Source organism: Argopecten irradians, unplaced genomic scaffold, assembly GCF_041381155.1.
Source record: "Argopecten irradians isolate NY unplaced genomic scaffold, Ai_NY scaffold_0110, whole genome shotgun sequence".
Lineage (NCBI taxonomy): Eukaryota > Metazoa > Mollusca > Bivalvia > Pectinida > Pectinidae > Argopecten > Argopecten irradians.
This window is the reverse complement of record NW_027187577.1, coordinates 47135-74473: the sequence shown is the minus strand read 5'-3', so window position 1 is coordinate 74473 and position 27339 is coordinate 47135. Positions and strand designations below refer to the sequence as shown.

General features: G+C 35.8%; 1 protein-coding gene across 1 annotated transcript in view; it reads left to right on the top strand.

Annotated features, from left to right (window-relative positions):
- Positions 1-11648: 11648 nt before the first annotated feature.
- The window catches only part of LOC138311784 (AP-3 complex subunit beta-1-like), a 32397-nt gene continuing 16706 nt past the window's right edge, over positions 11649-27339 (top strand). Inside the window, 17 exon segments of the mRNA XM_069252985.1 lie at positions 11649-11690; positions 14362-14403; positions 14405-14513; positions 14516-14544; positions 14823-14990; positions 16124-16221; positions 17793-17847; positions 18096-18167; positions 18519-18576; positions 19779-19916; positions 20324-20376; positions 23725-23892; positions 24337-24589; positions 25001-25219; positions 25740-26023; positions 26328-26412; positions 26586-26719. Of these exon segments, the coding sequence (XP_069109086.1) occupies positions 11649-11690; positions 14362-14403; positions 14405-14513; positions 14516-14544; positions 14823-14990; positions 16124-16221; positions 17793-17847; positions 18096-18167; positions 18519-18576; positions 19779-19916; positions 20324-20376; positions 23725-23892; positions 24337-24589; positions 25001-25219; positions 25740-26023; positions 26328-26412; positions 26586-26719 (2007 nt within the window).

Genomic DNA, 27339 nt, shown 5'->3' with positions numbered 1-27339 from the left:
ACAGAACTTTTCTAGAATCAACCAACGCTTTGGCAAGTAGGAGAAATGTGCAGCTGGACCCTGTAGACAGGAATCATCACTTCATCATTGCCATGTATAATGTTAGGAATCATGACAGCATTGCCTAAATCCCCTAAGTCAGTAACTTCATGTGTATGTGTATAAAGTGATTAAGACAGTGAATTATGTTGAATGAAATGTATTGTTTATTTTTCATGAAGAAATTAACTAGTACATATTACCTATTAGTTTGCCGTGTATTAGATCATTCTTTTAATAGCAAGGTTACAATCAAAGACATAACAGAATATGTTATTAACAGAAATATCAAAGATTTTACATGGGAAACGCAAATTGTTTATGAGAAGAAATGTCACATTACTAGAATATTTTGTAATTTTAATGTTTAATGTAATTACCCAAATTTCTAAATTGAATCTGGTTTGTATTGATAACAGAAATTAGGAACTTTACAGAATTGAAGAAAACATTGTCATGTTGCTATGTAGTTTTACAGGAAGTAATATGTGATTATGTCAATATGTAGAATTATTATAGGTTTTGGGTTTTATCTTCATTCTGAGCTTATTTTTATCATGGATTGGCTACACTTACTAAATTAGCCTTGAGCCAGGATAGTAAGGATTTTAGTATAAGGACTATTTTAATAAAATGTCTACCAAACTAAACAATGTAGACAACATTATCATTGAGACCATGTCCTTCCTATTAGTTAATCTTGATAAATATAGAGTCTTTGTATAACTATTATACTGGAATAAAAGGTGTTAAAAAGATTAAAGGATACATATTGCCATCATCCACATAAATCGGTCAAATCGGCATCATCGTGTGTAATAGGGTATGAATGGTCAAAATTACTTTAATGGATTAATTTTTTTACAATGTTATGTATTTTGAATATTATATTCATTCACCTTTTTTACCAAAAATAATTAAATCTCGTACATAAGTTCATTACATTATTTCTTTATTACTTTTTCTCAATCCTTTCTGCATGGAATGAATCATGATTGTAATTGAGTCCAGCCTTGTTTTGTGTATGAGAACGGAGGTTCAGTGATCTGATGAGGGTGATGTACGTGTAATGGAGGATTGTTTAAGGGTTTACAATAAGACACTTAGTTCTGATTCTATTGGTGGTTAGTTCTGTCAATTTCACTTGCCTTAATTTATATGCAGACTAAATATGATGAAAACAGCGTAAGTTTCTTTATTTGATTTCTTTTTCAAATTGATTGATGGTTTACTTTGTGCCATAACTTTATGAAAGTCTGGTACAAATTTTATCAGTACCACTTATTTTTTTTCAATTTTTAAGCGCTTATTGGGTCAGATATGGTAGGTATGTTTTGCATATATGTTGACATTTTCCTGTGAGGAGATGATTATGTATTGTAAGATATACATTGTAATTGTGGAAATTACAGTTGAAATACAAATGTAGTCACAAATTAAAACCGTGAAAATAAGTCTTTCCATAACATTCTTGTGGATTAGTAATGTAAAAAGAAATCTATTTTAATGTATAGTGACATTTATAATATTATCTTTGAAATCAGTACAATTGTTTAGTACCATTAGAGAATAAGATAAGTTTACATTGTAAATTGAAATGACAGAAACATCAAATCACTATGATTTTATTGATAAGGCTGTAGACTTTGATCATTGAGTCCGTTTTCTGTTTAACACGGGTTGGACCTGATCATCGAGTCCGTTTTCCGTTTAACACAGGTTGGACCTGATCATCAAGTCCGTTTTCCGTTTAACACGGGATGGACCTGATCATCGAGTCCATTTTCCGTTTAACACGGGTTGGACCAGGAATAAATAATAATGGGTGAAGGTTATTTCAAATTGGCAATAGTTTAGTTGTGTGTATATAATCTGTTTATATACCTGTATAAGTACATGTGGTACATGTATATGGCTTTTTCAGTGGAACATAAAGTTATTGGGATACAAGTACATATTACATTTGGAATGAAAGAGGATGCTATATTTGTATTTACTGGTAGAAAGACAGAAAAGTATTTATATACACATATATTGCTGCAAGTCTCATTATTTTGTAATAAAGAAATGAATGGTTGATGTTGTGTAGTAGTTTTTTATTCTCCAATGGTTGATGTTGTGTAGTTTTTTATTCTCCAATGGTTGATGTTGTGTAGTTTTTTATTCTCCAATGGTTGATGTTGTGTAGTTTTTTATTCTCCAATGGTTGATGTTGTGTAGTTTTTAGGTCATCTGACCCGAAGGGTCAGGATGACCTATTGTCATCATGCACCGTCCGTCGTCGTGCGCCGTGCGCCGTGCGCCGTCCGCCGTCCGCCGTCCGCCGCCGTGCGCCGTCCGCCGTGCGCCGTGCGTAAACTTTTTATTCAAACGACTTCTTCTCAAGAACCAGAAGGCCCAGGGTACCCATATTTGGCGTGTAGGTTGCTGGGATGGAGGGCTACCAAGTTTGTTCAAATGAATGACCTTGACCTTCATTCAAGGTCACAGGGGTCAAAAAGGCTAAAAATTTTAAACAACTTCTTCTCAAGAACCAGAAGGCCCAGGGTACTGATATTTGCCCTGTAGGATGCTGGGATGAAGGGCTACCAAGTTTGTTCAAATAAATGACCTTGACCTTCATTCAAGGTCACGAGGGTCAAATAGGCTAAAATCCTTTAAACAACTTCTTGTGAATAACTAAGAGGCCTAGAGACCTGATATTAGGCCTGTGGCATGCTGGGTTGAAGGGCTACCAAGTTTGTTCAAATAAATGACCTTGACCTTCATTCAAGGTCACGAGGGTCAAATAGGCTAAAATCTTTAAACAACTTCTTCTCAAGAACCAGAAGGCCCAGGGTACTGATATTTGCCCTGTAGGATGCTGGGATGAAGGGCTACCAAGTTTGTTCAAATAAATAACCTTGACCTTCATTCAAGGTCACGAGGGTCAAAAAGGCTAAAATCTTTTAACAACTTCTTCTCAAGAACCAGAAGGCCCAGGGTACTGATATTTGCCCTGTAGGATGCTGGGATGAAGGGCTACCAAGTTTGTTCAAATAAATGACCTTGACCTTCATTCAAGGTCACGAGGGTCAAAAAGGCTAAAATCTTTTAACAACTTCTTCTCAAGAACCAGAAGGCCCAGGGTACTGATATTGGGACTGTGACATGCTTGGATGAAGGGCTACCAAGTTTGTTCAAAAGAATGACCTTAACCTTCATTCAAGGTCACGGGGGTCAAAAAGGTTAAAAAATTTAAACGACTTCTTCTCAAGAACCAGAAGGCCCAGGGTACTGATATTTGGCCTGTAGGATGCTGGGATGAAGGGCTACCAAGTTAGTTCAAATAAATGACCTTGACCTTCATTCAAGGTCACAGGGGTCAAATAGGCTAAAATCATTTAAACAAATTCTTGTGAATAACTATGAGGCCTAGAGACCTGATATTAGGCCTGTGGCATGCTGGGATGAAGGGCTACCAAGTTTGTCCAAATGAATGACCTTGATCTTCATTCAAGGTCACAGGGGTCAAATAGGCTAAAATCTTTAAATGAATTCTTCTTAAGAACCAGAGGCCTAGAGACCTGATATTAGGCCTGTGGCATGCTGGGAGGAAGGGCTACCAAGTTTGTTCAAATAAATGACCTTGACCTTCATTCAAGGTCACAGGGGTCAAATAGGCTAAAATCCTTTAAATAACTTCTTGTGAATAACTAAGAGGCCTAGAGACCTGATATTAGGCCTGTGGCATGCTGGGTTGAAGGGCTACAAAGTTTGTTCAAATAAATGACCTTGACCTTCATTCAAGGTCTCGAGGGTCAAATAGGCTAAAATCTTTAAACAACTTCTTCTCAAGAACCAGAAGGCCCAGGGTACTGATATTGGGCCTGTGACATGCTTGGATGAAGGGCTACCAAGTTTGTTCAAATGAATGACCTTGACCTTCAATCAAGGTCACAGGGGTCAAAAAGGCTAAAATCTTTAAACAACTTCTTCTCAAGAACCAGAAGGCCCAGGGTACTGATATTTGCCCTGTAGGATGCTGGGATGAAGGGCTACCAAGTTTGTTCAAATAAATGACCTTGACCTTCATTCAAGGTCACACTGGTCAAATAGGCTAAAATCCTTTAAATAACTTCTTGTGAATAACTAAGAGGCCTAGAGACCTGATATTTGGCCTGTGGCATGCTGGGATGAAGGGCTACCAAGTTTGTTCAAATAAATGACATTGACCTTCATTCAAGGTCACGAGGGTCAAATAGGCTAAAATCTTTAAACAACTTCTTGTGAATAACTAAGAGGCCTAGAGACCTGATATTAGGCCTGTGGCATGCTGGGATGAAGGGCTACCAAGTTTGTTCAAATAAATGACATTGACCTTCATTCAAGGTCACGAGGGTCAAATAGGCTAAAATCTTTAAACAACTTCTTCTCAAGAACCAGAAGGCCCAGGGTACTGATATTTGCCCTGTAGGATGCTGGGATGAAGGGCTACCAAGTTTGTTCAAATAAATAACCTTGACCTTCATTCAAGGTCACGAGGGTCAAAAAGGCTAAAATCTTTTAACAACTTCTTCTCAAGAACCAGAAGGCCCAGGGTACTGATATTTGCCCTGTAGGATGCTGGGATGAAAGGCTACCAAGTTTGTTCAAATAAATGACCTTGACCTTCATTCAAGGTCACGAGGGTCAAAAAGGCTAAAATCTTTAAACAACTTCTTCTCAAGAACCAGAAGGCCCAGGGTACTGATATTGGGACTGTGACATGCTTGGATGAAGGGCTACCAAGTTTGTTCAAATGAATGACCTTAACTTTCATTCAAGGTCACGGGGGTCAAAAAGGCTAAAAAATTTAAACGACTTCTTCTCAAGAACCAGAAGGCCCAGGGTACTGATATTTGGCCTGTAGGATGCTGGGATGAAAGGGCTACCAAGTTAGTTCAAATAAATGACCTTGACCTTCATTCAAGGTCACAGGGGTCAAATAGGCTAAAATCATTTAAACAAATTCTTGTGAATAACTATGAGGCCTAGAGACCTGATATTAGGCCTGTGGCATGCTGGGATGAAGGGCTACCAAGTTTGTCCAAATGAATGACCTTGATCTTCATTCAAGGTCACAGGGGTCAAATAGGCTAAAATCTTTAAATGAATTCTTCTTAAGAACCAGAAGGCCCAGGGTACTGATATTGGGCATGTAGCATGCTGGGATGAAGGACTACCAAGTTTGTTCAAATGTATTACCTTGACCTTCAATCAAGGTCACAGTGGTCAAATAGGCTAAAATCTTTAAACGATTATGTTGTATTGTACTAATAGTCAGATGACCGTTAAGGCCCATGGGCCTCTTGTTTATTCTCCAATGGTTGATGTTGTGTAGTTTTTTATTCTCCAATGGTTGATGTTGTGTAGTTTTTTATTCTCCAATGGTTGATGTTGTGTAGTTTTTTATTCTCCAGTCGTGGATGAGCACCTTGTTACAATTCCTCAAAACTGTTATGATTTGGGAAACAGCATCACACAAGTATATTGTACATGTATAGAGGTTTACCAACCAACAAGGAGATGGCTTAAAATTATTTATTACAAGAATTGTTGATTATCTTAACGTGCGTTCCTTTAGAATAGTTAACCAGTTTAATTTGTTCGGATTTTTCCAAAAAAGTGACACATGATAGGAAAGATGCTCTTCAAATATAAAAGATAAGTATAATAAATAAAATGGATATAAAAGCAATGCCTAAATGATTTTGGCATGCATTGAAATACATCAGTTTCAAGAAAGAAAACATTTCAATAAAAATTGAAAAATCGTTGATCAAAGTCGTACACTTTAGGAAACTAACCATTTGTACTAGTTCAATTTTCATTGTACAGCTCATTTCATTTAAGGTGCAGAAGATTTGTACTGGTTCAAGTGCAAATGTGGCTCAATGCGACCTCACTTTTCCATAAAACCAGGGACTTTATTATCAAAATCTGGTGAAATACTTTCGTTGCGAATCATTTGATTCCCCCTTGCTGTTGCTGCTCACATTATAGGAACCTGACATATTCCAATAACCCAGAATCTTCTCAAGATGTTAAAGTAACGTACAGCAGTTGTTATACAGTTGACAATATTCCACATTGTCTAATCCCTGAGTGGACCATAAATCACATTGTTAAATCCCTGAGTGAACCATAATCCACATTGTTTAATCCCTGAGTGGACCATAATCCACATTGTTTAATCCCTGAGTGGACAATATTCCACATTGGTTAATCCCTGAGTGGACCATAATCCACATTGTCTAATCCCTGAGTGGACAATATTCCACATTGTTTAATCCCTGAGTGGACCATAATCCACATTGTTTAATCCCTGAGTGGACCATAATCCACATTGTCTAATCCCTGAGTGGACAATATTCCACATTGGTTAATCCCTGAGTGGACCATAATCCACATTGTTTAATCCCTTAGTGGACCATAATCCACATTGTCTAATGCCTGAGTGGACAATATTCCACATTGTTTAATCTCCGAGTGGACCATAATCCACATTGTTTTATCCCTGAGTGGACAATATTCCACATTGTTTAATCCCTGAGTGGACAATATTCCACATTGTTTAATCCCTGAGTGGACAATATTCCACATTGTTTAATCCCTGAGTGGACAATATTCCACATTGTTTAATCACTGAGTGGACCCTAATCCACATTGTTTAATCCCTGATTGGACCATAATCCACATTAGATAATCTCTGAGTGGACAATATTCCACATTGTCAAACGCCTGGGTGAACAATATTCCACATTGTTTAATCCCTGAGTGGACAATATTCCACGTTGGTTAATCTCTGAGTGGACAATATTCCACATTGTCAAACGCCTGGGTGAACAATATTCCACATTGTTTAATCCCTGAGTGGACCATAATCCACATTGTCTAATCCCTGAGTGGACCATAATCCACATTGTCTAATCCCTGAGTGGACCATAATCCACATTGTCTAATCCCTGAGTGGACAATATTCCACGTTGGTTAATCTCTGAGTGGACAATATTCCACATTGATAAACGCCTGGGTGAACAATATTCCACATTGTTTAATCTCTGAGTGGACCATAATCCACATTGTTTAATCCCTGATTGGACCATAATCCACATTGTTTAATCCCTGAGTGGACAATATTCCACATTGGTTAATCCCTGAGTGGACCATAATCCACATTGTTTAATCCCTGAGTGAACAATAATCCACATTGTCTAATCCCTGAGTGGACCATAATCCACAATGTTTAATCCCTGAGTGAACCCTAATCCACATTTTTTTAATCCCTGAATGGATCATAATCCACATTGTTTAATCCCTGAGTGGACAATATTCCACATTGTTTAATCCTTTTGTTTGTTTATTTTGTGAGTTTTACGCCCCATCGACAACTCAAGGCCATATAGGGCCAAACTACAAGGCATTAATATCATGATAATCCATGATTGCATCTAAAAGATCAGGATAAGAAAATGCAAGTAAGAACTAAAACACAGAATGTAAATGTTGATTTTATAAAAAAAAAAAAATTGCAATTGATACAATGAAAGTCGACAATGCCACATTCGTCTTTTTCATTGTGACGTTCCATCACGGCCGCAGTAGTTGACATATACCATTTTCTGTCTACCATTTGCTCTCATCTTGGCAGTTACGGCACCTTTGTCTCACGATGGATTAGGGATTATAGACTGGTGACAGTGTAATGTTGGTAACCAGTAGATTGACGCTCTGTGTTAACGATAGGTGTAGCGAATGTCTACTATGAAGGTGTGTGTTGGGGGGGGGGGGGGGGGGGGGGGGGGGGGGGGGGGGGGGGGGGAGGACCAAGTTCCCCAACTTTTTTCTGGTCATGATGTGTTTTACATGCGAGACCGGAATGCTCTTCTCTTGGAAGTATGACAGCATGTCGGCTTCAATGTCAATGCGCAAGGCTGGGCACCTGATTACCCCCTTGCTGCAATTCAATGATGAGTGTGGTTTTAGGACACATATACTGAGGCCGGCAAAACTGGTGGTTCGAAGGAGGTTCTCCGCTTGTTGCTTACGGAAAACCTCTATTTAATAGGAGATCACCCGATCCCAAAGGCTTCACACATTTGACATCGCCGGCAATGACTTTGATCCACTTTCGCAATAATAGAGGCGATCACAGGGACTTGTAACGTAGGTTGTGAGAAAGTCTAGTTGTGTATACATGTGTACTATAGGCCTATATACTATATAAAAGGACAAGGGAACCAAACGGCTCGCTTGGAAGAGGTACACCTGCCTCTACAAAAGTCGCCGGTATTCCGTCAAACATGGATAAATATGTATATATTTAATACTAATATATTCTTAAATAAATTTTCGATACGGAAAACACAACTTCAGACACGAAATAATATATTAACATACCTTTATTTCACTATGAACGCGGAAAATCTGACTGCATTTTCCGTTAAATTTTAATTTGTCCATTTTAATTTTTAATTCAATTCTAAAAATGGAAATGTGAATTTGTGTACTTTCAAATGAACCCAGTCAACATGATATACTGACGCAACGAGGACGTGCTTTTTTGTGACCCCCTAGGCTTAGAAGCCTTTATAATTTAAAGTGATTGTCCTAAGAAAATGTGTGTAAAGAAAAAATTGATGGAATGCGACAGAAAATGATCAGCTTCTGAGGGTAAGCGAGCCACCCCTCACTAATGGCCAGAATGCCTTTGTTTTTGTTTCAATTTCTATTAAAAACATTCGATACGATCTTAACCTCTATCTGATAATTGACCAGGGAATAATAAGATAAATATTGTTTATTTTACATATACTTAAAATGTTTCCAATGTTACATAATTGAATGGACCGTGATAAATGTTACCACATGTTACATGCATTGCAAAATAAATTACTCCAGTTCATTTTTATTAGGAATGGTGATATATAAAAACATGATTGTTATTTTCCTGTGAAGACTTGCATTTACAGCAACATGCTTGTAAGGTGGTATGATGCCTTTGGGGTGGGGTGGGGGTGGGGGGTTATGCACCATTAGCCACGACAACCACACCCCCTGATAGAAACATCTGTTGTTGGAAATCAATGTCTAACACCCCTGAATAATAAAAATTGTGTGAGAGATTGATGGTATCTTTGAAAATAAGTTAGGGACAATATTTCTTGGTGACAAGAAAGTCACAATGACAATCCATATAAATCACATGGATGATTTCTTTGTTTGTGATAATCTAATAATCCTTAATTCTTCTATGTTTGGATAATAAAAATCGCGTATGTTCAACAACTATAAAAATCTGTTCCTAAACCCTGGGTATCATTTTAGAACACAAATTGACTGATAGTAATGAAGTTTTTTGGTTACATAAATGCTGTCGATTGATCCCTGTCTAATCATAGAGGTTTCGACTACGGACAGGGTAAATCATGATCCCTTTAATTAACTAGGTTTACTGTTTATTTGAAAGCCTCGGCAGATTACCTTAGTGGCTTTTGTACAGCGTTGTCCTCTTGTGGGTATTGGTTGGCAAAGATTGGCGTTACCAACAAGCTCTCAACTACTGTTTACGTCAAGTTAGAATGACCCATTTGAGACATTAGTCTTATGAAATACCGGTAGCGGTAAAAAATTTTCAATGAACTCTGTAATGTTTTGTTTTGACCGATTCTTTTGAGTTGTTAGGGTGTTTTGACGTGCATATATCGAGACGCCGGTTGAATTGGCGTTTTAGCTCCAGGTTTAGACATGAGCAGACTGAAATTCAATGGTTTTGTCTATTCTAAGGTTTATATATCAAAATGCGATTTAGATGGACGACTTACTTTTAACCTTTTCGGGTCCCCCCAATTTTGAGGCCTTCCCATGCCTGGGACACTTTTTCCCAAGCAATACATTAAGGCCTGGTACTTGATAATCGTGCTTGACAGTGACAATGTCAACCGGTGTCAAATTTTGCGCGGAGTGACCTGCGCATAGATGGAAAAAAAAATGTCCGTAACTCTCGAAATATCCTGAGTTATTTTTGGGAAATAGACACACCAGGGTGTATTTGACATTGTATGTTTGATAATATCTCCCTCTCCATTTCAGGAAGGACATTGTACCGATAGGTCAGCAACCTTAAGTCACGCAAGCATATAGGACAATATATGTTAGATATAATTTACCTACAATAAAAGTATTCTAATCAGTCGAAATGCCGTCTTTTTTATTTCCTGAAATTAAAGCGGCCGCAGTAAATTGATATACCATTTTCTGTCTTAAAATCTACATTTGCTCTCATACAACACGCATTTTACGGCACCGATATCAATGGATTAGGGATTTAGACCCATGTGTAATGTTGGTAACCAATAGTTTTAGCTCTGTGGTAACGATGGTGTAGCGAATAGTCACTATCATGAAGGTTTTTTATAAGTGCAATTCAAGTTCCCACTTTGCTTTTCAAAATATGGTCATAAAGATGCGAGACTGGAATTTCTTTTGGATATATGACAGCATGTCGGCTTCAAATGAAGAAAACCTATTTTTTACAACCCGCTGCTTTCAATTTCAAGGCTGTATATTCTGATTACCCAAAACATGCTTTTAACCTGTAAATTCCTGAAAAATTTTTAGGACACATATGTACTGAGGCCGGCAAAAAAAAAGGAGTTTTTCCGCTTGTTGCTTACGGAAAACCTCTATTTAATTAGATTCCCGATCCCAAAGGCTTCAACATTTGACATACCGGCAAATGACTTTGATCCAGACTTTTCGCAAAAGTTCATAGAGGCGATATAAACCTGCAGTGGTCTGGTCTTGTCACTCTGTGTTGAGGACCCCCCATGGCCAGAAACTTGGGATTGTATTTGAGTTTGTAGTTTTGATGTTTTGGGACATATTTTGTGAACTTAGTTGGGTTTAAATTTGTTTTTTATGATGGAAGCCATCTGTGAAAGTTAAAATTGTAAACATCTTTCGTAAGTACCTGTTTTGAAAAATTGTACCCAGACCCCCAATATCCTGTTATGAATTGGGGACACTATGTCCAAAAACACGGATAAGAAATTGATAGCTGCAATATTGTAAGTAAAAAACTTTTAAATCAAAAATGGTGTTCAAATAAAAAGGTATATGACACTTGACAACGAAAACCATAAATAAACATCCTTAAATGGCTTCAATTATTTTCTGGAAAATGTGTTCATGAAATCCTCAGAATGCAGGATTTTGCATCACCATTTAATTCGAGAGCTTCAAGGGGCCTAGGCGGCCCCCCAGACCCCTCGCCTGATTTGCATTGTCCCATCGCCCCCTCTAACCTCAAAACCTAAATCCGCCCCTGAAGCCACCACCTTCTCGGAAACCTTGGAACCAAGGGCTCGGCATGACCAGTTGATTGATAATACAGGGCAAATATTACCTCTCATCTAACCGGAACTTTCTTCTCCCGGATACGAGGTGCGACCCACGGCAAATAGGTCGGCTCAAATTGGAGCAACTGTGATAGCAGCAGAGGCCTCGCTCATGCATATTTTATAGTGAAAGGTCACTATGAATTTGAATTAGATGATTGTCAAGAATCTAGAGTAATCTTTGTCATAATGGGGCTTCATCGTCTCAGTGACGGCACTTTATATAGATGTGTAGGATTTTTTGAAAGGAAAATTATCGCTCTTTCCAACGGTAGTAGCCTTTTTTATGAATATGTGCTAGAAATGTGTTTTCATTGCCGCTAAAGGTAGGCGGGTTAGAAATTTTGAGTCCTTGAGCTTGCCACCCTTCTCGTATATGATATCATGTAGAGTATGATTTTTACCATTTTTTCTATCTAGACCGTATAATACGTCTAAAAATGGTCTTGTGACACTCTGGTGGGTCAATGATTATGTAATTTATTCTCAGATTCCTTTGCCTAGTACAGGCCCTTGTGACATTTTGAATGTTTTAAAGGTATCTTACAGTTGTCTGTGATGGTACTACAAAATGCACCCGGGTTTTGTTAATTTGGTTCGTGGGCAAAATTCAATGGTAGCTGTAACAGGCATATACATGTATAACCTAACTTTTAAGGTATGATTAGTGAATCAGTGCGATTGACTCTGATTTTAAAAAGTTGAAAGATATCGTCAAGGATTTATAAGTGATAACAGTTAATGAATATAAGCTTACACTGTACGTCCTTGGTGTAACTAAGCTCAGTGTGTTGCTCAGAAATCTCAAAGAAATTTTGACGTTGATGACAATTTTTCGTTTAAAAATATTGTCATTATGTAACAGGACCAATCACAGAGATCTGATAACTATTTGTACGGTTTATATAATTATGGTCCCAAAATGCAATAAGCACAACTAGGGAACTAGGGTTACCTTGAATACATCGGAATCTTCCAATGTTGGCCAGTTCCATCATCGGGTGAATGGTCCTCCTTTCTCCGACGCTTCGGCGCATTATCAACAACGTCCTCCAGAGGTGTGCCGACTGGGTAGAACGAATATACGTACCCGGCCTACTATACCTTTCGGCCGGGTACGAATTTGTCCCTATGTGTCGTAGTGGAGCGCTGCCTCCGAAAATCACTCGGGCAGTTTTTTATACATTTTTGTTGGTTTCCAATTATTTTATGCGTCGATACTCCAGGAGTTCCGATCACTTACAATCTCTACACCCCTGGTCAAATTAGTCATAGAGAAACTGAAGGCAGCTCAGAGGAAAAAATCTGAACCAATCACAGGCTAGCAAACATTTCCTTTGAAAATTACAGAGAGTCAACCATAGTGTACTGTTATATGGCTATTACCTGTTCTGTTGCCTCCAGTTTAACAATGAGATTGTCTAGGGGGTGCCTAAATTGGAACATTTGTATTAAGTGGTGGTGGCTAAATGGAGTAAAATATCTACAAAATATGCAGTTTACACACCAGTAAACAACAAACAATAAAACTCATTCCTTAAATAAAGCTTGTATTTAGTACAACTAGTAAGTAAGCGATATCGAACAAGTAAGATGAAATGAAAATAAACGTTTTATAATGGTTTGCATAATCATTACTTTGCTCCATTAGCAGTAATAGGTACGAATTGTAGCTCTAAAGACGACATCATTTTCTGTCTAAAAGTCTTTTGAGCTACAATAGTTTCCGTACTAGGCTTATTATCCCCCGCGAAACGCGTTTGCGGGGGATATTGATTTGGGCTCTGTCCGTCCGTGCGTCCGTCCGTCCGTCCGTCCGAGTATCGTTTCCGGGCTATAACTCCTAAACCGTTCAACTTGGCTACACGAAACTTTCTGTACATGTTAGGCTAGTGCTCTAGTTGTGCCTTTTGCTAATGGGAACCTTTCATTTTCGATACTTTTTCTGTTACCATGGAAACTTATTCAAAAATACCATATTATTAAAGTTTCCTTTCTATTCCGGGCTATAACTCGAAAACCGTTCAACTTGGCTACACAAAACTTTCTGTACATGTTAGGCTAGTGCTCTAGTTGTGCCTTTTTCTAATGGGAACCTTCCATTTTCAATACTTTTTCTGTTACCATGGAAACTTATTCAAAAATACCATATTATTAAAGTTTCCTTTCTATTCCGGGCTATAACTCGAAAACCGTTCAACTTGGCTACACGAAACTTTCTGTACATGTTAGGCTAGTGCTCTAGTTGTGCCTTTTGCTAATGGGAACCTTTCATTTTCGATACTTTTTCTGTTACCATGGAAACTTATTCAAAAATACCATATTATTAAAGTTTCCTTTCTATTCCGGGCTATAACTCGAAAACCGTTCAACTTGGCTACACAAAACTTTCTGTACATGTTAGGCTAGTGCTCTAGTTGTGCCTTTTTCTAATGGGAACCTTCCATTTTCAATACTTTTTCTGTTACCATGGAAATTTATTAAAAAATACCATATTATTAAAGTTTCCTTTCTATTCCGGGCTATAATCGAAACCATTCAACTTTCTGTACATGTTAGGCTAGTGCTCTAGTTGTGCCTTTTGCTAATGGGAACCTTTCATTTTCGATACTTTTTCTGTTACTTTTAAATGTCATGTTACTGGAGAGCGGATATATTGTTGTATGAATTTATTCAAGGACAATACTAAGCTCTGTTCAAATAGTTAAACCTACATGGATGACAATATCAAAAATTTAAACTCTTAGTTACAATGAGCTTCATTTATTTTATGTTTGAGCTTTCATACACAACTGGGCGCGGGGGATAATGCCAAGCTTTGCGGCTCCTTGTCAAAATTGGTAAATTAGTGTTCTGGACTTTAAAAAAATCCAACATAATTGTTGCTATTTGTTTGTTACAGTTGGTAGTTGGGAGTGCCATTCAGGCGTTCGAGGAAGTGTGTCCCAGAGAGAATTGACCTCATACACAAAAACTTCCGTAAACTGTGTAATCTGTTAGTGGATGTGGAGGAGTGGGGACAGGTCGTAATCGTCAACATGCTTACTCGATACGTCAGACCCAGTTTGTCTCTCCCAACCAAGGGGTAATGGGCAATCTTTATTACTTAAACTTAATTTGATGCATATACTCATAACCTGTAACAAATTGTATCTACAGACACTGGATATTTACAGTTATGTTCTCTAATTATTTTTTCCCTTTGCTTCGGGATGAAAAATGACGTTTTTAAAGTGTTTTGTTCAATACACTTATAGTTCAAAAATGAAATTCTTGAATAAGATTGACCTGTAAAATAATCTACATTTCTTACTGGAGAAGCATACATTGTTTAATATAAAGTTGTTTGTATTGTTTTAATAGGATGGTGTGGAAGAGGAGAAGGAATTTTATGAGGACTCCGAGAAAGAGGATGAAGAGGAAGAGAGGGAAAATGAAGGAGGATCGAAGGCTAAACCCTATGTGATGGACTCTGACCACCGACTACTGCTGAGACAGGCCAAACCTCTACTTAACAGCAGAAATGCTTCGGTATAGCAAATAAGTAGATCAAAATAACCAGCTCATAACCCTAAGTTGTCTGCATTTTATTTCATTCTCTATAATATTAACTCTATCACATCATCACAAACAATTTTCTTATCAAATCATTATCTAGTCAGACAGGTGATGATCCAGTTTAACTCATTTTGTATGTATTTGACTACCATATTTTATTCCATTAGAAGCCCTAGGGGCGTGAGATTTTTCAAAGAGGGGGCTTCTAATAGAACACGATCATGTCAATTTCTGGCTAGAAATTTTAATTGGTTATGACTGAGTTCTCCATATCACTTTCATTTTGCCAGAAAATGTAAAATAAAATCAAGCATAGTCATTTTAATTCCTTATACATCACTACCATGTAATCAGCGTGTTAGAGGCCATGTCCATAACAGAGCCGCCATGATGTGATTGTTTTCATTCGAGATAATCGATGCAGTGCATCATGGGAGCACATGTGTGAAGAGAGTGTCGGAGTGTAATCATATAGCAGATGCAAGAAATACTTCATATAAAATGTTTTAATGCAGTTTATACTTGCAAATATATTTGAAACATTATCAAGGTAGGTAACCACATTGATAACAATACAAGAAGAATTCGAATTTCTCATGACTAGTACTTTTTGGCCCAGTGAATACATGGCTTTGTCACCAGATGCCCTAATTACAATAGGCCTGTAAGTCAGCCCTTTGAAGTTTAATCATGATTGTAAGCTCATATTGCTAAAGACAAATGTGTGTTGTTATGATTTTGAAACTGATTCTCTATTGATTTATTACCTTTACAGTGTGAAATTTGGAAGTTTTGATGGGAAGTTTGATGACTTACGTTTGGAAAATTGGACTTTTTTATGGGAAGTTTTGTGACTTAGGTTGAAAAAAACTAAGGAAATAGGTAGAGGCATTTGTCATAGACGGGTCTTCTAATTGAATAAATACGGTATGTGTTTACAGGTTGTGGTGATATTACTTATTTTTTGTGTATCTTTTTACAGGTTGTGATGGTCCTAACCTATTTTGTTTGTATCTGTTTACAGGTTGTGATGGTGATACCTATTTTGTGTGCATCTGTTTACAGATTGTGTTGGTGTTACCAATTTTGTGTGTATCTGTTTGCAGGTTGTGATGTCAGTGGCCCAACTGTACCATCACTGTGCCCCTAAGGCTGAAGTAGGAGCCGTAGCTAAGGCCCTGATCAGGCTTCTCAGGAGCCACAAGTAAGTTGTGTAAGGATTTGATGTAACAGGTTTAGGGTTGATGAATTGTAACTTTAATATTTGGAGTTGTTTCAGAATTTGTACATTTCTAAGTGATTTTTTTTTTTTTTTTTTTTTTAAATTGTTATCTTCTCTTGTCAATAGTATTATGGTAGTTGATGTTCCATTGCTCCCATAACATGAGAGTCAACTGGTCAGTCGTTTTTCATTTCCGAAGGGTTATATTTCTTTGATGCAGCTTCCGACGTCAGATGAAGGCGGAATGAAAAGTGCAATAACATCAATATTTCTTGCTCTAACAGTGGCCTCAAGTTATGGTTTTCCTAGATAAATGGGATAATTAATACCTAAACTGTAAGTACACATCAATGTTATATTGATGTGTACTTACAGTTTAGGTAATAATTTATCCCATTTATCTAGGAAAACCATAACTTGAGGCCATGAGGCCACATAAAATAGTATTTTAGCGGATTAGATATGATGAATTTAAATATGGTGGCTGGTTACTACAAAAAACAGAAGTGAGTTCAAGCGGGCAGAATGCAAGTAAAAGTAAAGGCAGATCAAGCGTTTTGGGGACTTTGCAATTCATTTTTTCTATTTACCGGCCGGATCGCTTTCATCATGAAGTTTTGTCTGGATCATGAAAGTTTACGTTAGAAGATGTAAATATTTGTTTTAGATGAAATTTACGGCTGGTTTTGTCAAAATACTTGTTGATTTATGAAAAAGAGGTAGGTATTTGACATTGATGACGATTTAAATATGATTTAAAAGTTTTATATTGTCACAATCCAAACTTTAAAAATGTCAGCATCAGGTAAATGGCCTATTGGAAGTTAGATGTTAGACATGACGTAATGTTCCAAAATGTCTTATCATGCTATACCTCTAACATTGTTGGAGTACTGTTCCATAGGACATTCTCGATTTATGTGACCATTTCTTTGAAAATGAATTTCTACACAAGCAATATTTCTTAATTTAAATAGAAATATTGCCTATGTAGAAATTCGCATGAATGTTTTCTTCACTTGAAATTTATGTGAAAATTTTCACATGAAATTCACTTTTTTGCCCTGATTCACTTGAAATTCGCATGAAGAAATATTGCCTGTGTAACTTACAAAAAATGTTATAACTGTACTATAGTGATTGTCATTTTAGCATCATATTTTGTGAGGTAACAATCATTGAAAGGTGGGCCTAAGATCAATGGAAAATAGTGCTTTACCCCACATTGTTTTGGTACAAAACCTCAGCATTGTTTTAATTAAAGGAAAGGTAAATGTAGAAAGTGTAGCTATATTATCTTTTAATTTGTCTTCCAGAGAAGTACAGAACATCGTACTCAATAACATTGCTACATTGTATATGTAACAGGGTGCAGGATTTACAATAAATTTAATACTTGCCTCTGCCAGGGATCGAAATCGGAACCTCAGAATTACTAGTCTGACGCTCAACTACCCGATCGAGCTAAAGAGAAGTTCTCTCTAGCTGAGCTATATATTGCGGCTAGTATTGACCAGGCTTACATACAAATGTATGTCTTTTATCTTCCAGAGAAGAGTACAGTACATTGTCCTCAGTAACATTGCTACAATGACCATCAATAGGAAGGTGAGAGTCACTATTTATGCTTCTCGACAAATTCAGAGTATTATATCTGATCTAAAATTGGAAAAAGTTCATTCAAAGATATCGTGTACAGATTGAAAAATGTGACACATACATTGTATATAATAATCGTTTTTGAATTTCATTTAAAGCAATTTTGCATGTAGATGTTGATTACACATCTGTTCAACATAATTATATTTTGTACTTTTCTTTAGCTATACTATACTAGTGATGATTCTATTTACTAGGGCATGTTTGAGCCGTTCCTGAAGAGTTTTTACATCCGGTCAAGTGACCCTACCCACATTAAACTTCACAAGGTGAAGTACACACACTGCTGTTACACCTTACTGTAAAAGGGCTGTAAAAACCACAGCCAGGAGTAACTTTTTTTCTTGCACCTTTGGACAATAATTATTATATCGTTACATTGTTACTGCATTTCAGGGTATACCTTTGATAAATATCTTTGCAATAACTGTAAAGTAATGTTGATTAAAAGGATGAAAGTGTGGAAAACCTCTTTATAAATTATAAAAGATATTTCACTCATGATTTACTGTTTGATTAATGATAAAGTATGATGAGAATATACATGTTCGTAGTGAAACACACTTGTCACTTCCATGTAGGAGAGCTTTATTTAATAATATTTTGTGAACTTGTTTCAGTTGGAAATCTTGACTAATTTGGCCACAGAGACTAACATCTCAACCATACTGAGAGAAACTTCAGGTTTGATATTTATTAATATTCTTTATAATAAAGGTTCAGCAATTAAAAAAAATAGGTTGACAAAAGATGTTTCCGATATCATTAAATAATCAGTTTTTTGTTTCTCTGACTGATTGTTTTAGCTTATAGCTTATTCTAAACCCAAAATAGGAATATTATTACATAGCCTTTAGTCTTGAATTGAAGTTGAAGAATTCTGATTTGACTAGCTCTTGTAATAATGTTTGAGTAATCTCTCTTTGGTGTCTGTATTGTACAAGTTATCTATCCTCACTCTATCAACACTACAAATTGCCTGTTTGTAATTTACAATGAACTGAGTGTTTTTTAACTTCAAAACAATTCTGTTGAAATAGATATGTTGATAATACTGTCAAACTATGTTAACTTTATAATCAGTAATTTCTGTCCTAATAATATGTCACTTTTGTGTTAAAGATGCTCCTCCGCTGACAAATGATATATTTTCTCTTTTTAAACCAGGAGCAGACAAAAAACTATTTTCTTCTGTTACAAAAGTTACTTACTTTATACCACCATTGAAAAGTTTGAGCTTCTAATTTTGCTTCAAGATAAAGATATCAAAAATAATTAATTGCATCCGAAAATATTCCGTGGCACTTTGTCCTATAAGGAATGAACTACTGATTGCACATGCACCAGAGGCAAATTAAATTATTTTTTGTGTTAATTAATGAGACACATATATACACAATTAAACACCAATTATTGCTCAAATGATGGGTATCGTTTATGCTCTGTCGGGGTGGAGAATCTTTAAGCATTATAATTACAATGATGTTGATATTTTCAGACCTATGTGATATTTTCAGACCTATGTGATATTTTGTGATATTTTCAGACCTATGTGATATTTTCAGACCTATGTGATATTTTCAGACCTATTCAGACCTATATGATATTTTCAGACCTATGTGATATTTTCAGACCTATTCAGACCTATGTGATATTTTCAGACCTATGTGATATTTTCAGACCTATTCAGACCTATGTGATATTTTCAGACCTATGTGATATTTTCAGACCTATTCAGACCTATGTGATATTTTCAGACCTATGTGATATTTTCAGACCGATGTGATATTTTCAGACCTATGTGATATTTTCAGACCTATAATATCAGACCTATGTGATATTTTCAGACCTATGTCATATTTTCAGACCTATGTGATATTTTCAGACCTATGTCACCAGTAATGATAAAGACTTTGCTGCTGCTACTATACAAGCTATTGGACGCTGTGCCAGTAACATCTCCGAGATTACAGATACCTGCCTCAATGGACTAGTCCATCTCATGTCTAACAGAGACGGTGAGTTCAAGTCATGTTTGGGGGGTATTAGTTAGTCATTGGCTTATAGTTCTATTTCAATTAATATTTCATTAGTCTAATAGGGCGTTTAGTTTTAAATCATGTCTCATAAAATGAAAGGCAGATTTGTATGAAATTAATTTGATAACTTTATGCTAGGTTCATGGCAAATATAGAAATTACTGGTAGGAATTAAATGATTATTCCTGGACTGTGTCAATGATACTTGAAGCGAGACTTTCATAGATTAGTGTGAAATTATCTGAACAATGCTCAACTTATATAATAATTTTAAAGAAAATTTTCATTTAAAATGATTACCAGTATTTTGTGTATTATGTGTCATTTAATAGTTTTTTTTTCTTACATTGGGTGTTCATTTTATTTTTCAATTTTATGAATTTCAGAAAGTGTTGTGGCTGAAAGTGTTGTTGTGATTAAGAAGCTGTTACAAATGCAGGTAAGATTTGACAGGTATCATTTTACCTGTAATTCTGTTTTGTACTGTGCACACTTTGATGTGTCTGGTACGCACAGCATGGTAATAGCTTTGAATTCATAACTCTAGCACCTTCATTGAGGTGCTGTTGATAAATACTACGTATGTTTGTGTGTGCCATACTATATGTGAACCTCCTGATTTTTCACATACTCCAGATCATACACTATTATAGTAATTGTACATACTGTATATTGACCTAATAAGTGGATTCCTGTTCCCAATAAGCCGCCCACCCTGTTTTTGAGGCATAATTTTTATTTACTTGACCGAAAGGCCACCACCTTTTGCAAAAACAAAATTAAATGTTTCTTTTAAAACACAATGATATTACTAAAAATGTATATTAATGGCCTAAGAAGATGCTATAATACCAATCAAATGCAAGATTCCATGGCGTAAATGATGTCAAACATGAAGACATGCCGTCTGGCGACAGGTGATACGCGAACCATACGGGCAAGTATTAGGACGACTGCGGTAAACATAAAACGATCCGCAATATGAAAAGAAGCAATTTTTTTATTTTAATTAAATTGTTAAGAAGGTGATGGTAGGTGTGATATAAACGGTAAGTTCATAACTTTTGTGATTCTATAAAATTATCAATTTCGTTTTATAATCCCATTTTTAAAAAAAATAAAAGCTGTTTCGGAAAGGTAGTAGGCCTTTAAAAATGGCTTACTCTGGGTAATAATTTTGTGAAATGTTAGCCCATAATTTTGACTTATTGAACATCTATACATTTTTCAATTTTTTAACAGCCGTTGGCGCTTGTTGGGTCGAACACGATATTACACCTTAAGCCAAATAACCGCCAGAGAAACTAATTAATCCATACCTATATTACATTTTTATTACATATTTAAAACTAAATGTGATTGAAATATCTTTTATTTCAAAACATATACTGAGCAAGTAAACAAACATGAAAAATTTGATTACATGTATACTAACATACTCTTGCTTGGTTGATTTATTTTTTGTATTAATTAACCACTGTGCTTTTGTTGATTTTTATCTGTATTCACTCGACACAGAATGGCTCACGGAAAGTGGTATGGGCTTTTGGTCAAACAATTTGAAAATTTGAACGTTGATTGGGTAGTGGGAGCCATTTTGAATAGATTTTATTATCCCACCATAATCACATGGTGAGCTATCCAAATCGCCCTGTGTCTGTCGTCTTTGTTTATTGTCTGCTTTGTGGGTCCACATAAATTTCCATTATTGATGGACACAAAAAATACAATTATAATAAAATACAGATCTGTTATAAGTAAGTGCAAAATTAAAACAATAGACCCTTCTTAAATTTTCTTAAAGTTCTAACAAAATAAAGATCTATCCTTGAATGATGGGCATAGAAAATAAGCAAAATCACAATTTGTTTATGAGTGGGCGCCAAGATTCCCTTAGAATCTTGTTTTCTGATATCAGAAATAATTTGCCTTCTTTTAGTGAATGAACTCTGCAGTACTCCAGAAATATTTTATTACTGCTAATCAGTTGCAAATCAATTTTATACATTTCAAGACAACTTGTGGTAGTTTCATAAATGTATTTGTGGAAAAGAATTAAAACAAATATTGTTTATTAAACTGTTTCAATGTGGTTTTATCAAGTGGCAAACTTATGAATCCAAATGAAAATAGTTTTGATACATCATTATGAAAATAAGCTAATAATTTAAAAAGTGATACAAATATAAGTATTAGAGTTATTGATGAATTGAATATTATCTTTAGATTTTTATCAAAACTTTAAACCCAATGCATGTTTTCCCACTCTGGTGTTTATGGTTTGGCTGAGGCTATTTCTGACAAGAAGGGTGCATGATATGGAATGATGGATTGGTCACATTGTTTATTTTTAGGCTCATAAGCATATAAAAATCACAGATGGTCGTCTTTTCAAATTGCCTTTTGTCTGTCTGTTGTTCTGTACTTCATGAATCTGTTCTTTCACCTGTAAAAACAATTCTTTGTTTATTTATGTAATATAATTTTCCACAGGATCACGAAGTAACCAATCTCTCAACTTTCTTTTATATAATCGGCCGCTAAAAACTGCTAGTTATTGCAGTTTCTATTTTTCGACCTATTGACGACCGTGCATCTTATTGGTTAAAGCTTAAGTATTTTGGTATATCTCAGAGAACTACTGTGAGAAAGAATCTTTCTTCAATCTCATATTAAGTAGGTTTCTCTTGGACAATATTCTATTTTGGTACAAATTCCATTAAGTGACTGCAAGGACCTGCTGGCAACCATGCTTGAATTTTTTACACAAATTTACGTCGACCCCATACAGACTATTGAAGTTTCTAAGAACATTACTGAAAATAAATAATTTTTCTCACAAATTTCAAATGTTTCTGTGTTCCCTTTCGTTGCTTTGTTTGTACAATATTTTTATTTTTGACATGAATTAAAAGCCAAAAATATTGAGAAATATGAGCTATACAACCCGACATGTGTCTTTAAATTATGTCAATTTAATTTTATGTTGATTTTCAATACTTAATGTTTTACATAGGTTTCCCTCATGATAGTAATGATCAATTGTTCAATGGAAGAGAGGAAAAAACATGTTTTCAATTGTATGAAATCTTCTATTGTATAATTATACACAACTGATATTATTATAGTTCCATAGTTAAATAATAGGCGCCAAGGTCCCCTTGGAATCCTTAGCTTGATTGGGTAATCAGATCCCGTCATTTTGACACATACCCTGTACATGCTTTATCAATTTTTACCTCTAGTTTGGTTCTCAAGTTTCCTTGTTTAAAGTCTCATAAACTGTTTCTATGATACCACGCCGTAAAATAATTTGAAACGTTCATGTTAACTATTCAAATATATATGCATGACCATTCTGATTTCTCGTATTATTTTTTTAAGAAGTTTCAAATAAATTCCTTTGTTTGGCTTTGATAGATGCATAATTTTGTAGATTAGATTTTTTTCTCTCTCTTTTTCATCATTTAATAGAAACTTCAGGTTAATATAAATTTTGAAAAGACATTTTGTAAAACATTTTCACGATGATACGATTGTAAATTTTTCATTGGTAAGTCATATACATGTATATATTTTATATAAATCATCTTCATGCACTTCTGAATGAGTGTTTATTGAATTAACCACATACATGAATTGTAGAATACTTCTTTCAGTATTAATCTATTGAAATAGTTCCTTGTACTGTTTTAGCTTCCTATGATCAATTTATTGCCACAATTAAATAATAATTTACCTGTAAAGTTTGAGAGTGGTGAAATGATCTATGACATTGATGTTCCAGCCAACCGAACACAAGGACATCATCATACACATGGCTAAGATGGTGGACGCCATCACGGTTCCCATGGCGAGGGCAAGTATCCTCTGGCTGATTGGAGAGTACAGTGAGCGTGTCCCAAAGATTGCCCCGGACGTTCTTAGGAAGATGGCCAAGTCGTTCATCGAAGAGGTATAAACACTGGAGCATGTCACATAACATTATTGTTGTAGTCTATGCTACTATTACAGTAATAGATACAAAAGACTTGTCGTTATGAATTTACAAATGTATGGCATTTAACAGGCTAACACGAAAGGTTTTTCCTTTTGTATGATTGAATCGCAAAAGAAGACATACTTAATACGTTAGACAATAAGATAGTATTGTATCTTTTCAGCAGTTATATATACTAGGTATATGTAACCATCCAAGAGTAGAATGTAGATTCAAAAATTTGGTTTATATCCTGTAAACTTTCTTATTTTAATGCTTATTGGTCATAGATTAAGGTAAAAATGAATTTATGATAATATATATCACTGAAAGAAAGTAAGCAAATATGTAAATTATCTGAACATATCTACATTAATTTGTATGTTTACATTGTATTACTTTTTCTATTCTGCTATGTAGGAGGACATCGTGAAGTTACAAATACTCAACCTTTCTGCAAAGCTTTGTATAACCAATGCCAAGCAGACAAAACTCTTGTGTCAGTACGTCTTCAATCTGGCCAAGTATGACCAAAACTACGACATCCGTGACCGATCACGATTCCTACGACAGCTTATCCTGCCAGGAGAGAAAGGTGGTGCATTGGCAAAGTACGCCAAGAAAATATTTCTCCACACCAAGCCAGCACCAGTGCTTGAGTCAAAGTTCAAAGGTAAGGTCAAAGTTCAAACATAAGGTCAGACTATTTCTTACTGTATTGTGTGAATGTTAAGGAAATGTCAACTGTTACTGAATTTCTTGGTAATTGGTTTACGATAGCCCTGACTTTGAATGTTAAAGAGTTATCTGCCCTTGTGGATACTTATTGATTGTGAGGTCATCTGGTTGCCAGCGTAACATCCTACTTTTCAGAGAAAATGGTTTGATCACAAAACAGTGATGTCACAATTGATAGCTTCCTGCAAGAAAGATAACTCTGCAATATGCTAAGATGAAATTTTGTTCAGATCTCTGATCGCAAAGGTATTTCAAGGCATAAGTTTCAATAGAGGACATGATATTTATATTGCTTTTCCTTTAAGATATAGGTAATGATTAGTGTATAAACTGTTGAATGTTTCAGACCGTGACCAGTTCCAGCTAGGGACACTATCACACATCCTCAACACACGAGCTACAGGGTACCAGGAGCTACCCGAGTGGCCCGAGGTCGCCCCTGATCCCAGCGTCCGCAACATAGAGGTCCCCACTGTCTGGGAGACCAAGTTCACGTCAAAGAAAAAGAAACCAGAGAAGGAGAAGAAATCCTTCTACTCAGATACAGAGGAATCAAGTTCTGAAGGTAAATTATTACATGTTGGTTACCATTCTTTCATGTTGTTTGAAAAACACCTTTCAGTTACCTAATACTAACAGTAACAGTTGTTTGTTAACAGACTATGAGTTTGACTATATACATAAAAAATATGCATAATTATTGATATATCAATAAATACTATAGAATTCTCTTGTTTTACAGATGACTTTTATTTCTTCACCAAAACTATTTCTAATTGATTTCACGGGAAATATGAATAGAGATATTTTTGAATCAAGTAAATGTTTTATTTTCTGATATTCTCACTGCATGTATATATGTGTTTTGTTGTTATTTCTCAGGATTGTTTAAAAATAAGTTAGTGATGTTACCATTTATTTGACTTGATCTCGTTCAATTAGACAAATGAACACATTAAATGCATTCATTAACAAAGACTTCATGTTTAATATTTTCATTGACAATTTGGATTGATATATGTGTATAGCTATTGTAAACACATGTAATTATGTTTGGATAATAATTATAACTGTTACACTCTCAGACGATGACAGTGATGAGGACGATAGTTCTGATGAGGATGAAGATGATGATGAAGATATTGAAGAGGACAGCTCTGATGAAGATGAAGAGGACAGTTCTGATGAAGAGGAGGAGGACAGTTCAGATGAAGAGGTTGTTACACCTGTAAAGAAAGTGAGTAAAGTTCAAAAGAAACCTCCATCAGAAAACTCGGATGATGATGACAGTGAGGACTCATCGGAAGAGGACAGTTCAGACGAGGATAGCGATGATAGTGACAAGAAACCCCCTCCTAAATCTAAAAAGGTACATATCATCAATGTGCATTTCATATGAAAATGGCACTTTCAAAAGCGACAGATTTTAGTTCAAAACAAAAACAGACCTTTGCCTAACATCATACATTAAAATGTCATGATAATTGTTCAGTTACACTTAAATCGCAGTAAATTTGAATAAAAAAAATGTGTTAGATAGTGTCAACTTCCTACATCTGAAAAAATTACCGGTAACCTTTTCCAATTCATTATGTCTTCAACATCATAATTTAAATGCACAATTTGTGCTTTTATGTGATATTTTTAACGGCTGAAATTTTTTGTTTTCCCAGAGCCAAGTAAAATCCGCTCCTGTGAAGAAACCTAAGACTGAGCCTACCAAGCCATCACATGACCTGTTACTGGATCTGGATGACTGTAAGTTGTCAGTAAAACATTAGCTTGTTACCCTGCTGCTCCATCAGCTTGTAGCTGTTAGTATTAGCATACTCTTTGTGTTGGTGTATCGTTGTGTTACTAATAGTTTCATGTTGAGGAACTTTTTCCTGTTTATTTTTTTTCCATCCTGATTATCTCTCCTTTATCTACAGTTGGACCACAAGGGGGCGGTTTTGCTAGCTCCACTGGAACCCCTGCTGGTGACCTTTTGACCCCGAGTTTAGCTGGAAGCATGTCTAACATGTCATTAGGCAGTGCAAGCATGTCGACCAGTAACAGCATGAATGTAAGTACAAAGTGTGCTTACCATGAATGTAAGTACAAAGTGTGCTTACCATGAATGTAAGTACAGTGTGCTTACTGTGAATGTAAGAACAAAGTGTGCTTATATATAATTACCATGAATGTAAGTACAAAGTGTGCTTACCATGAATGTAAGTACAAAGTGTGCTTACCATGAATGTAAGTACAAAGTGTGCTTACCATGAATGTAAGTACAAAGTGTGCTTACTGTGAATGTAAGAACAAAGTGTGCTTATATATGATTACCATTAATGAAAATACAAAGTGTGCCTACTGTGTAAATACCATGAATATAAGTACAAAGTGGGCTTACTGTGTAAATACCATTAATAAAAGTACAAAGTGTGCTTACTGTGAATGTAAATACAAAATGTGCTTACCATGAATGTAAGTACAAAGCATGCTTACCATGAATATATCAACGGTACTGTGCTTGCCATGAATGTAAGTATAAAATGTGCTCACTGTGAATGTAAGAACAAAGTGTGCTTACCATGAATGTAAGTATAAAATGTGCTCACTGTGAATGTAAGAACAAAGTGTGCTTACAATTAATGTGTGTACAAAGTGTCCTTACAATGGATGTAAGTACAAAGTGTGCTT